The sequence below is a fragment of the Stegostoma tigrinum genome, chromosome 37 (assembly GCF_030684315.1).
Source record: "Stegostoma tigrinum isolate sSteTig4 chromosome 37, sSteTig4.hap1, whole genome shotgun sequence".
NCBI classification, from domain to species: Eukaryota; Metazoa; Chordata; class Chondrichthyes; order Orectolobiformes; family Stegostomatidae; genus Stegostoma; species Stegostoma tigrinum.
The window spans coordinates 9,138,977-9,152,668 of record NC_081390.1 but is presented as its reverse complement, the minus strand read 5'-3'; the positions used below and the strand labels follow the sequence as shown (position 1 = coordinate 9,152,668).

The window sequence follows — 13,692 nt, the reverse complement described above, 5'->3', positions numbered from 1 at the left end:
AGTGCATCCCATCCAGACCCATTCCCCTATAACTCACCCAACCTGCACATGCCGAGACACTATGAGCAATTTGGCATGGCTAATCCACTTAGCCTGCACCATCTTTGGACTGTGGAAGGAAACCAGACCACCTGAAGAAAACCCAAGCAGACTCGAGGAGAATGTGCAAAGTGCGCCCAAACAGTTGCCCAAGGGTGGAATTGAACCTGGGTTCCTGGTGCAGTGAATTAGCAGTGAGATTGTTTGAGGTCTTAAAACAGAATTTTCTTAGAGGCTATTTTAAATTTTTACAGGCCATTTTTTCAAAGTTTTCAAATATTTTCAAATCATTCTAATAACTCAAATTAGGTGATTTAGTCATGTAGTAACTAATTAATTTGATGTTTGAGACATTCAGACTCAAAGAAGCAGAATTAGAAGAACACATCATTATCCTTAATTATCAAACCTACAAGACTTAAAATATACAAGGAAGTATTAATTACCGAAGTACCTAGATAAAATAGTACAAGACAATAGGCATAGGTTAACAGCATTTTCTTTTCATTTCAAATAACTGCTAGACATGTCTACACAAAAAGAAAACATCGCTGAAAACATAGCTTCCATAGACTGGTGGGGACACAGCTAATGTGTTTCGATCAATATATGCAGGAGGCTGGAACATTTTTACCAGGCAACTACTACCCTATTTGCTGCATCTCAGATGCCAAGAGCAGATTTAAATTTAACATAACAAAAATAACAATGTTCATTACAATAGCATCCACTTTACTTGTCCCTGTATACTAACTCCTGATCCTCTGTAGTCTTTAAATAGAGATTCCACATTCACTTTCAAGGAATTCATTGCCACAGTACTTTTGAGATATCCTGGTGCACAAGTATCATAGAATCCATTTGGTCCAACAAGTCCACACTGACTCTCTAAAGAGTATCCCACCCAGACCCAGCCATCTGCCTTATCCCTGTAATCCCAAGCCTACCATAGTCAGAGATAATGGGAACTGCAGATGCTGGAGAATTCCAAGATAATAAAATGTGAGGCTGGATGAACACAGCAGGCCAAGCAGCATACCATAGTCAGCCCACTTAACTTGCACATGTTTGGACTGTGGGAACAAACTCATGCAGACACGGGGAGAATGTGCAAACTCCACACAGACAGTCGCTCGAGAGTAGAATCAAAGCCGTGTCCCTGGTGCTGTAAGACAGCTGTGTTAACCATTGAACTATCATACCTCCCACAAATCATTGTTGAGGATTCCATGACTGATAGGTTTAAAACTATTCTCTTTACTTTGTAACCTACATCTCCATCCACCGTTTTCAAGCTTAAAATGAATGGCAAGGTAAATAGTGAGGGTGAAGTAAAGATTCTACAGTGGACAGAAACAGATTAAATTCTGGAGCATCAGTACGCAATATTACCATCTGAAGTCTAGACCATGAGGGAGTGAACCGTTATAGGATGGTTTTGGCTGCCACTCAGGCAGGCAGGGAAGGTGGATATGTTTCCTTGGAGTGTGTTGTTACCTATTAGAGTTGGTGTATGTTATGCTGGGAGGTAAGTCACATGTCATTGGTGAGTCATCAGCCATGAGAGTAAACCGGTTGATGTGGTGTATATGGATGAGAGTAAACCGGTTGATGTGGTATATATGGATTTCAGCAAGGCGTTCGATAGGTTTCCCCACAATAGGCTATTGTACAAAATCCGGAGGAATGGAATTGTGGGAGATATAGCAGTTAGGAATGGAAATTGGCTTGCTGAAAGAAGACAGAGGGTGGTAGTTGATGGGAAATGTTCATCCTGGAGACCAGTTACTAGTAGTGTACTGCAAGGGTCGGTGTTGGGTCCACTGCTGTTTGTCATTTTTATAAATGACCTGGATGAGGGCGTAGAAGGATGGGTTAGTAAATTTGCAGACGACACTAAGGTTGGTGGAAATGTGGATAGTGACGAAGGATGCTGTAGGTTGCAGAGAGACATAGATAAGCTGCAGAGCTGGGCTGAGAGGTGGCAAATGGAGTTTAATGCAGACAAGTATGAGGTGATGCACTTTGGTAGGAGTAACCGGAAGGCAAAGTACAGGGCTAATGGTAAGATTCTTAGTAGTGTAGATGAGCAGAGAGATCTCGGTGTCCATGTACACAGATCCTTGAAAGTGGCCACCCAGGTTGACAGGGCTGTTAAGAAGGCGTACAGTGTTTTAGCTTTTAGTAATAGAGTGATCGAGTTCCGGAACCAAGAGGTTATGGTGAAGCTGTACAAAACTCTGGTGTGGCCACACTTGGAGTATTGTGTACAGTTCTGGTCACCACATTATAAGAAGGATGTGGAAGCTTTGGAAAGGGTGCTGAGGAGATTTACTATGATGTTGCCTGGTATGGAGGGAAGGTCTTACGAGGAAAGGCTGAGGGACTTGAGGCTGTTTTCATTAGAGAGAAGAAGGTTGAGAGGTGACTTAATTGAAACATATAAAATAATCAGAGGGTTAGATAGGGTGGATAGGGAGAGTCTTTTTCCTAGGATGGTGACGGCGAGCACGAGGGGGCATAGCTTTAAATTGAGGGGTGAAAGATATAGGACAGATGTCAAAGGTTGTTTCTTTACTCAGAGAGTAGTCCGGGAATGGAACGCTTTGCCTGCAACGGTAGTAGATTCGCCAACTTTAAGTACATTTAAGTCATCATTGGATAAGCATATGGACGTACATGGAATAGTGTATGTTAGATGGGCTTCAGATCGGTATGACAGGTCGGCACAACATCGAGGGCCGAAGGGCCTATACTGTGCTGTAATGTTCTATGTTCTATGTTTGTGGCTCTAATATAAACCGAAACGACTGCAAATGCTGTAAATCAGGAAAAAAAGAGACTTTTAAGTGATTCTTGGATAGGCACATGGAGGATAGTAAAGTGGGGTATGCAGGGTAGATTGATCTTAATAGGATAACTGGATGGCACAACATCGTGGGCCGAAGGGCCTGTACTGTTCCATGTTCTATGTAAAAACAGAAGTTGCTTGAAAAGCTCAGCAGGTCTGGCAGCATCTGTGGAGAAAAAAAAAATCAGAGTTAACGTTTCAGGTCTGGTGACCTTTCCAGGAACTTCTCTTTTTGTTCCATGTTTGTGGCCTTGTTCAAACTTTCCTTGAGCTTTAATAGAATACACAGCACAATACACACCCTCCCTGTTGATTTACAGACCATGACGAGTTTGTGCTGACTGCAGCCTAGTAATGTCCAGTGAGCCCACACCTCAACAGCCCCACATGATCTGCTGGATGGCTTCCCACTGTTAGTCCTCTGGCGTGGGTTAGTTAGGTTGAACAGTCTGTTTCTGTGAATGCAGAAAGGTCAGAGACTTTGGCTAATGGTAGCTTCAGTTTGAACTATCACTTTACTGTACATACTCGCCATAGTTGTACTGTGGATCTAGCCTCTGAGTCAGAAGTTATATGTTCATTGCAAACAGTGGGACACTGAGGGGGTGCACTGCCGGAGATGCTGCCTTTCAGATGGGGCATTAACGTAAGATCCATTTTATATTCTACATTGGACGGAAAAGATCATGTGGCACTACATCGAGAAACGGGATGTCAGTGCTCCCTGGTGTCCTGACCAATATTCACTCTTGAACCACCATCATGAAGAAACAACTGATTTGCTCTTCGTCACATTGCTGTTTGTGGGATTTTCAAGGTGCACTTTAACAGAATTGAGTTGTTTAATCAGCCTGGGATGTGAATTCGTGAGGATTACTATACAAATGCAATGCTCTCCTTATTTCATATATCATACCGTGACCCATTCGAGATACAAGTCCACTGACAGGAGTGACCATTCAGTTTGGTGAATGCAGAGGGAGAGGCCATTAAAGTTGTGGCCTCAGGTTTACTGAGAGGATAAAATGGTTAGTGTTTTGGTGGCATTCCCAAAGCGTGGAAACACCATCAGCTACTCAGCCTGAAGGCTTTGTTTTGGGCAGGAGCTTGTCAACACTTTCCAAGAAATACCTCAAAGCCTCAAAACATTTCACACTGTGAAGTGCAGTGACAGTGAGCATGTAGTGAACCTGAACTGATGTCAGGAAATTTCTGTGCACACTGTACCATTCACAAAATTTTGAAGTGTATGTGAGTGAGTGAGAGTTGTTTACTGACTAATGATTTAGTGTGAAGTCAGTTGCCACCTCCATGAAAATGACATCAATGTGAATCGACATTCCTGCTGCAATAGCTCATGCCTTGTAAAATCGCCATTGATAAGGAAAAGCATGAATCATAGATACTTTTAATCCTATGTAAATACTCAGCCTGAGAAGCTGTCATTAATAATGAGCTTATGTTACACAGAGCCACTTTGAGCAGAAATGGTTCTGTTTGCCTTGGCTCCTGGTGCATTGGAATTCATCCTGTTTATCCTACATTTAGGGTTCCACAATGTCTGTCAGCAACCTAAAATCTCTATTGACCTCATTTCTGTCGGCTTAGCTCAGTTGCTGCTCTCATTTGTGCCTTTGTTCTGTCTCCCTAAGCGGTGTGGACCGTATGCCAATATGTTCATTTACAGTTTCCCCAGCCCCTCATTCTCACAAATCTCCGAGATCTGCAGAGTGGCTGGAGAAAATTGAAGGAGCATAACTGGACTCCAGACTTGATCATTCTGATGAATTGCTGGCTGGTCTTCCACATACTCCAACAACAAAAACAAAGTTGCTGGAAAAGCTTGGCAGGTCTGGGAGCACCTGTGAAGGAGAAAACAGAGTTAACATTTTGGGTCTGGTGACCCGAAGTTCTGAGGAAGGTTTACCGGACCCAAAACATTAACTCTGTTTTCTCCTTCACAGATGCTGCCAGACCTGCTGAGCTTTTTCAGCAACTTTGATTTTGTTCCTGATTTACAGCATCTGCAGTTCTTTTGGTTGTTATTCCACATACTCCAGTCTGGAAACCTGAGGTCATACAAAAGTCTGCTGACATAATTTAAATGGCAACAGGTGCCATTCCCTATCACCCTGTGGGCCTCACTGATGTATAGAGTCTCCCAATTAAGCAATGCCTTGACTTCATTCCATGGCTTTGAAATAATTCCACAGCTTTGACCTTCCTTACTGCAATCTCCTCCAGCCCCACAGCTGCCTGCAATATCTCTGCTCCTCTCATTCTGGCCACTCGTACATCCCCAATTTTATTTGCATTGTTGGTGCTTTATGTTGCCTGGACCATCAGCTCTGGAATTCCCTCACTACAACTGTCTTCCTCTCTTTCTCTCTCTCACCCTGTCCTTTCCCCCACCTTGGTCTCTCTCTCTCTCTCTCTCTCTCATGTGTTCCCAGGGAGAAGATCAACTTCACTGGTCAGGGCTTGTGGGGACCAGGAATTGAAAAGAGTCAACCCTTTAACTGAGGGAGGGGAAGTTAAGAACCATGTGAAGTTCAATTGGCTGAATATGCATTGGTAAGGTTGAAGGAGGAGGAAACATTTCAGTGAATGGCTTCAGGGATGGCACGGTGGCTCAGTGGTTAGCATTGTTGCCTCACAGCACTAGGGACCCGAGTTTGATTCCACCTTCAGGTGAGTGTCTGTGTGACGTTTGCACATTCTCCCTGTGTCTGTGTGGGTTTCCTCCCACAGTCCAAAGATGTACAGGTTAGCTGGATTGGCCATGCTAAATTGCCCATAGTGTTCAGGGAAGTGTGGATTAGGTGGGTTATAGGGGGATGGATCTGGGTGGGATGCTCCAGGGTCAGTGTGGATTTGTTAGGCCAAAGGGCCTGTTTCCACACTGTAGGGATTCTATGAATTCCATGAATGTGAACCTACTGGGGGAAACAATGAAGTAGAAAGTTTTAGGCCCAGTGTCTGCAATAGTCCAGTGCTAATTTGGCTCTATTGGTACAGTTTTGATATATTTGGTAGACAATTTGATACCTTTGATGGATAATTAAGATCTGATTGTAATAGTTGATAAATAGTGAATCTACCAGTATTTTGTTCTAAATTTTCCATGGGTTTGTGCATATAAATCATACTGACAGCCTGCAATGATTTCTTTGTTTTAAATAGTTTGACATCATGGACATAGTGAGGAACATGAGAAGACAACGCCACGGCATGGTTCAGACAAAGGTAAACCTCACAAAGCCCTTGGGACAAGTTTATTGATAGTGCTGCCTGTTACCCTGGGAACGTAAACCTCCCCCCGCAAAAAAAATGGGTCAGTCGCGTTTGGTTCCCCATTGCTATAAGTGACAGGGATCAATACGCTCAATATGGTCAGTTTGGTCATTGAAATAGTAGAATAAGGCAATGCATCTTCATAGTAGCCCTGCGCAACCAGTGTTCTTGGGAGTAAGCAAGTTCAGCAGCTACAAAGAGGAAATGGGGCTGTGTCAATAAGTAACATGCACACCTTACGGGCCAGAAGCAGAACTGCTGCAGTGAACACACTCCCGCAGCAATCTCTCTGCTCCTCGGCCACCCAGACTCGCCAATTGTTTCTACCTGACCAGCATTCAAAAGCTCCACTTCCCTGGTTGGTTCCCCACTGTCACCTTTGGACACATGTTGTTTTACCCCTTGTTCTTTCATAGAAGGCAGGTGTGCAAATTCCTAATTGCCCTAGGACTGAGTGGCCTGGTAGGTCATTTCAGAGGGCGGTTAAGAGTCAACCACATTTAGGTTTGTCTGGAGTCACATATAGGACAGACACGGTGAGAACAACAGACTCCTTTTTCCTAAAGGACATTTACCAGATTGCTTCTTAAAACAAATGTTGATAATTTCCTACCATTTATTGCTAAGATTTGCTTTCAACTCCTGATATATTAATTGAATTTACAGTTCACCAGCTGGCATGGTGGGGTTTGAAATTGTGTTCCCAGAGCATTAGCCTTGATCTCTGGATTATTAGCCCAGTGGCCCTGAGCCCTCATCAGATGCCAGTAACCATCAAATTCACCAGAGTCAGCCTCACCTACCTACTCTAGTAGGCCCATCCATCAATGTAGGCTCATTGTTGGCAAGGATCCCAGCTTGTCCTCAGTGTTTCTGCGGGCAACAGCGCTTAAAGTCGTCACGCGGTTCCATTCTGCGACAAAGTTTGATTTCTGCATATGTTTGATGATCATTTGGTTTCAGTGTTTTGGCCAGTCTACAATTCCAAGGTCAGATTTTTCTTCAGAACTCAGCAAGGCAAAGGGTCAGAAAAAAAGTCTCTGCATCTTACTCATGTTAATTAAATGAACATAAATTATATGACTATTCCACCAGTGGACTCTTGTGATCGAACTTCACGATTGAAGCATAAAATAAAAAGATAAGGCCCAACCAGCTTGGGATCTGAATTTTCCACTGTTAGCAACAGGTAGGACCATAAGACAGCATACCATAGAGGGAGAAGTGGTAAAAGGGAGTCTTTAATATGATTTATGAAGGTTTTTTATCCATTTCCTAATATCACCGTGTTCATTTGAAACAAGGAATACTGAAACCATCTGAATAGTGATCCGTACGCTGTAAATGGAAAGATTTAATGAAGCTATTTTCCCATAGTTTAAACTGGGTGCTTCCACAACAATGTCACCTGAAGCCAGGATTGTCTTCAGATAAGGCCCTGGAGATCTCCCAACAGTGGACACTGGAGAAGATTATCTAAAATTACAAAGTTATCTTGATGCGTTGGGTCAATGGGCTGAGGAGTGGCAGATGGAGTTTAATTTGGATAAATGTGAGGTATTGTATTTTGGTAAAAGAAACAAAAGCAGGACTCGGACAATCAGAAGTGTGGGTGGTGTTGTAGAACAGAGAGACCAAGGGTTTCAGCTACATAAGCCTTTGATGTTTGCTACACATATAAATAGGGTGATTGAGAAGGCATTTGGCATGCCTTCATTGCTCAAACCTTTTGAGTACAGGAGTTGGGATGTCATGTTGAGGTTGTTCAAGACATTGGTGAGACCTTTTCTGGAGTGCTGTAACTAGTTCTGGTCACCTGTTATAGGAAGGATATTATTGAGATGGAGAGGAATCAGAAGGGTTTTACCAGGATGCTGCCAGGATTGGAGGGTTTCAGTTAAAAGGAGAGGCTGGATAGGCTGGGACATCTTTCACTGGAATGTAGGAGGTTGAAGTCTATAAAATCATGAGGGGTATAAATAAGGAGAATGGCAGGTATCCTTTCCCTAGGGTGGGGGATTTCAAGACAAGGGGGCATATTTTTAAGGTGAGAAGTGAAAGATTTTAAAAAGAGATGAGTGGTAACTTTTTTACACAGACAGTTCGTGTGTGGATTGAACTGCTAGACAAAGTGGTGGATGTGGGTATAGTTACAGTGTTTAAGAGACATTTGGATAAGTACATGAATAATAAAGGTTTGGAGGGTTTTAGGCCAAGCACAGACAGGTGGAACTAGTTCAGTTTGAGATAATGTTCAGCATGGACTGGTTGGACCGAAGAGTCTGTTTCCATGCTATACGACTTTACAACTCTATAAGCATTTAACAATTCTTAAAGGAGAATAGTTTGTCTTGGTCCACCTTATTTAATGTCTTATTTTACACCCCCTTACGCAAGGAGAAATGAATGAGCAATGTGCTGTCTTATGATCCCACCTGTTGTTAACAGTGGAAAAGCCAGATCCCAGAGTGAAACCTAGCTTGTTGAACCGTGCCTTTTTATTTTCTGTTTCAAATGTAAAGCTCAGTCACAAGAGTCCACTGATAGATTTTTAACACTAAGAATAAAATGTTTATTGTTAAAAAAAATACATGAACTGTAAAAATATAAATGAAATTTAAAGCTATTTATTGTTCTTAATAGCCATAAATCTAGAGCTGTCACATTGGATTAAATAGAGGTTTCCATTCTTATTGAACTGATAAATTTGAAGGATTGAGCCACGTTTGATTGTGGTGACCAGAAAGGGCAGTACTTTCCTTTGATACCAAGGTGTAGAGCTTTCCTTTCGTGGTTTATTTGTCCCAATGTGTCATTCTCTTACATTGACATTCATTTATTGTGAGATATGAAAATTAACACTTTCTCTGTATCAACATGCAGGATCAATACATATTCTGCTACAACATTGTGTTGGAAATTCTCGAGAGCATTCAACAGCTGAACGAACAACAAGAGGAGAACCTGTTGTGATAAAGTAGCCCATGGCAGCTGGGGGTCAGAGTTCACAGGCCATGGGCCTGGGAATGTTGTGAGCTAAACATTGAAGTGACTACTCCTATGTGTTAATTAGATTCAGGAAAACAATGCCATGCCAGCAGTAACTAATAAGTAATGAACTGTGATTTCACAATTATGCTATGAAAGCTGTTTATATATGAATTGTATCGTTTCTACAAATAAGGAGAATTTATTTAGTTAGTTTTCTAGTTGAAGTGAGGTCAGTCAAATGCCACGCATGTGTTCAACAAGACTGAACACAACTGCTGTATTCTTTGCACTAAGGATTCATAACTATGAGTTAGAGATACTCTTCCCTAGCCTTTCTGCAGGCTATTTAGAAGGAAAACTATGCCCTTTAGTTATGCTTACTGTATTAGAGTTCAATCACACCACAGCACAACCAGGTGGGACTCTGATCAGCAGATGTTGTTCATTTGAAATCATAGAAGGAGCCATTTCCAGTATAACTGAGCCATCTTAAAATCATGACCACATGTCTGTCAAAAAGGATGTTTCAAAAAAATAGTTATTCATGTGGACAATTGTTTTACAAGCTTCATAAAGCTCAATGGTTGGATGTAAATGCAATGAGACTTGTATATTTCTGGATTAATCCCATATTGTACACTGTAAAGCTTTCTTCCAATATTTTGTTTTGATTGAATTGTTTGTAACTAACTGTGATATTCCATCAGCTTGATTATTTTTGTCAGGTATATTTTATAATGGCGGTTCTTGCCCAATTAAAGATTTTGTATATTTGCACAGATGATTCTAAATGTCAACAGCTGTCTTACTGCGGCACATGTTAGACTTAGTGGATGGATATTTGTTGAATTCAACAAAATGAGTTTAAGCTTTTCTGTCATTATGATAGGTCAGAGCATGATTTGAAGCATAAAAATGTAATCAAGTCAAGCAGCTGAAAATTCCAATCAGAATATGACCAGATTAAGCTCACTGATTAATCAATACTTCCTTTCAGGCGTACAAAATTGGACAAGCTCAGTCCATGCTACACTGTCGTAACTAAATAAAAGCTTGTTAACCACCCACCACAACCTTATCACCAACAAATCTCCTGGAAGAGACAATATACAGGGAGAAAAAAAATCTATGGCCAATGAGGGAATACTCTGTGAAAATTCCTCTCCAACACGCTTGAGCAGTAAAAGCCAGTCCAGGAAATCATGTGCTATTGGCTGTCTACAAGACACTTATTTTCTATATCATGAAATCTTTGCACCAGTCAAGATGTGATTTAGCTCCTCTTCTGACAGTCATTAACTACCAACCAGCAGTGCAATCCAGAAGCTCACTGCTCTATGGGGAAAGAAGAGCCACAAGAATCAATCCGTTTATGCCTTGTCTTACAACAGCATCATTCTTAGGTGAAGGAGGGAAGAGTGGACGATGTTTATTTGCCCCATCTGAAGCTTGCTGACCTATCATGACCCTTCCATGTCTAGTCAAGTCAAGTTGCCATAGTATTACCAGACCATGAGAGAGATACACCTGGTAATGATTTAACCTGAGGGCCACCATACCTCAGGTGAGGGGAAAGGTTGAGAAAGATGATCCTTCATATTAATTTCAGCAGGTGATGGGAGCTGAACTCACATTTTTGGCATCACACTGCTTTGCAAACCAACCGTCCAGCCAACAGAACTAAACTGATCCCCCACCTTTCATAACCACAGAAGAAGTAGGAGCAAGAGTAGGCTATCTGACCCAGTGAGCCTGCTCCACCTTTCAACAAGATCATGGCTGACCTTGCTGTTAGATAATTTCTTCTAATAAGCCAAAAACCGGACTGCAACTGTCAGACTTTAAGGTAAAGAGAACTTTTTATTTGTGATATCACGGAGAGTCGATGCTAACAAAGGTTAGATACTGCAGCAATGCAGAGTTACAGGGTATTTATAGAGGTATGACAAACAAGTCAACACGACAGATAACGGTTATCCCATAGTCCAAAGCTTAACGTTCTCCAGAAATCTTCCTGAGCTACAGCCTTTATTCTTCTGTTAATGTTTAGCTAACATGCACTTATTTTACTGACTAGGGCAAAAATGTGATTAGGTTTTACTAAGATAACAGTTACTAAGAACTAGGGGTGTTTGAGTTGACATTTCCTTTTACTGTTCTGTCTGTCACATCATCTTTTTGCCTTTTCGATACTGACTTTTCTTCAACCTTCTATAACATGCTAATTTTTTCCACACTTGCCATGGACTCAGCTCCAACTACCTGCCCACTCACCCCATAACCCTTAATTTCTTTACTGTTCAAAAAATCAATCTTTGCCTTAGAAACATTTAACATGTTAGTCTCAACTGTTTCACTGGGCAGGGAATTCCACAGATTCACAACCCTTTGGGTGAAGAAGTCCCTCCTCAACTAAATCTGGTCCCCCTTGTTTTAAGGCAATGCCCCTTAGTTCTAGTTTCACCTGCCATTGGAAACAGCTTCTCTGCTTCTGTCTTACCTAGCCCCTTCATAATTTTATATGTTTCTATAAGATCCCTCCTCATTCTTCTAAATTCCAATAAGTATAGAATCCCATACTCAATCTCTCCTCATAAGCCAACTCCCTCAATTCTGGGATCAACCTAGTGAACCTAATCTGCACCCCCTCCAGTGCTCGTACATCCTTTTTCAAGTAAAGAGACCAAACCAGTACCCAGTACACCAGCAGCATATACTAGTCAGGTGACTAGCTCATCACTCAGCACAGGTTTTGATGTCTTGTCAAGACATTTCTTTGGTGTTCGTCTGGCAGACATACATCAGACCAGAGGAAAACTTGTAATAGGGTCGTGATCACAGATTCTGATACTCCCACTCAAACTTCATTATAGATGTCGATACTTGGAGTAGAGTTTTTGTTCATCTGAGATTTTGGCACTGATTGTTGAGATGAAATCAGTTGATAATTCAACCTACTGCATCCCTGTACGATACAGACAATATTTCTTTTTCTAGTGTCACAGTAAATTGATCATAATTCCATAAACATGTCAGTTTAATTTCAGTCTAGCTACTACCACTCCTTCTTTAAAGAGAGTGGTATTTTATAGAACGTGACAACTTGAATGTCTATTAAATAAATCACAGGTTGGTAGAATTGTTATCAATGTATATCTCAGATTATATTCAATATATCAACAGTTAGAACCAAGAAAGCATTGAGTTTAATTTATGTATTGTTGTAGAAATCACTAGTGCAACTACAGTTAGAGAAGGGCAGTATTTAAGATATGCACAATTTTAAACATTTTATTTGAATTTATTTTTCTATAGAGTTAATTCAGTATTGCCACCAGGAGTTAACATTTTAAAGCTATCATTACTCATATTGTACATATTACTGTATATTTATAAATCTGTCTTTAATACATAAGATCAATAAAATAATTATCTTTTTGTGACACTGACTGTTGTATTGACTTCTGACTGTTCTAATGTTTGCTGTCACGTCCTTCCTTCTCACCGTTACATTGCCTCTATTCTGAAGACAAAATTAGTGCCATGAATGTTCTTGTACCTTGGCTCTTGAGTTCCTTGGGTCAAGTATATATGTGACAGAGTGATATATAAACCCAATGCAATATGGCTCACTTTGTTTGTGACAATCTTTCGGCCAAATGTACCAAGACAAACTCACTAAAAGCTGGACATCATTTGGTCATAGCATCCATTTTAGAATTAATACTAGCTCCACGTTTAACACCAAGCTAAAACAAAGAGCTGGAAATGAACTTCTCTCAAACCTTACAGTATCCTGAAGAATTTCAAGTACTATATATTCTTTCTGAAATGTAGCCACAAACATTGCATAGGTTGGCATATAATGCTTATATACACTCCTTTCTTCAAGTAATCCCAAGTGATAGAACATAGAACATAGAACAGTACAGCCAAGTACAGGCCCTTTGGCCCCCGATGTTATGCCGACCTGTCATACCGATCTGAAGCCCATCTAACCTACACTATTCCATGTACGTCCATATGCTTATCCAATGACGACTTAAATGTACTTAAAGTTGGCGAATCTACTACTGTTGCAGGCAAAGCGTTCCATTCCCTTACTACTCTCTGAGTAAAGAAACTACCTCTAACATAAGTCCTATATCTTTCACCCCTCAATCTAAAGCTATGCCCCCTCGTGCTCGCCGTCACCATCCTAGGAAAAAGGCTCTCCCTATCCACCCTATCTAACCCTCTGATTATTTTATATGTTTCAATTAAGTCACCTCTCAACCTTCTTCTCTCTAATTAAAACAGCCTCAAGTCCCTCAGCCTTTCCTCGTAAGACCTTCCCTCCATACCAGGCAACATCATAGTAAATCTCCTCTGCACCCTTTCCAAAGGTTCCACATCCTTCTTATAATGCGGTGACCAGAACTGTACACAATACTCCAAGTGCGGCCGCACAAGAGTTTTGTACAGCTTCACCATAACCTCTTGGTTCCGGAACTCGATCCCTCTATTAATAAAAGCTA

General features: G+C 41.2%; 1 protein-coding gene across 2 annotated transcripts in view; it reads left to right on the top strand.

The window, feature by feature from the left end:
* ptpn20 (protein tyrosine phosphatase non-receptor type 20) overlaps positions 1-12,568 on the top strand; it is a 389,207-nt gene extending 376,639 nt beyond the window's left edge. For both annotated transcript variants that reach the window (XM_048563379.2, XM_059640399.1), the window contains 2 exons: positions 6,074-6,136; positions 9,068-12,568. In XM_048563379.2, coding sequence (XP_048419336.2) covers positions 6,074-6,136; positions 9,068-9,157 — 153 coding nt within the window. In that variant the 3' untranslated portion in view covers positions 9,158-12,568. The remainder of the gene's footprint in view (positions 1-6,073; positions 6,137-9,067) is intronic.
* The last annotated feature ends 1,124 nt before the right edge of the window (positions 12,569-13,692 follow it).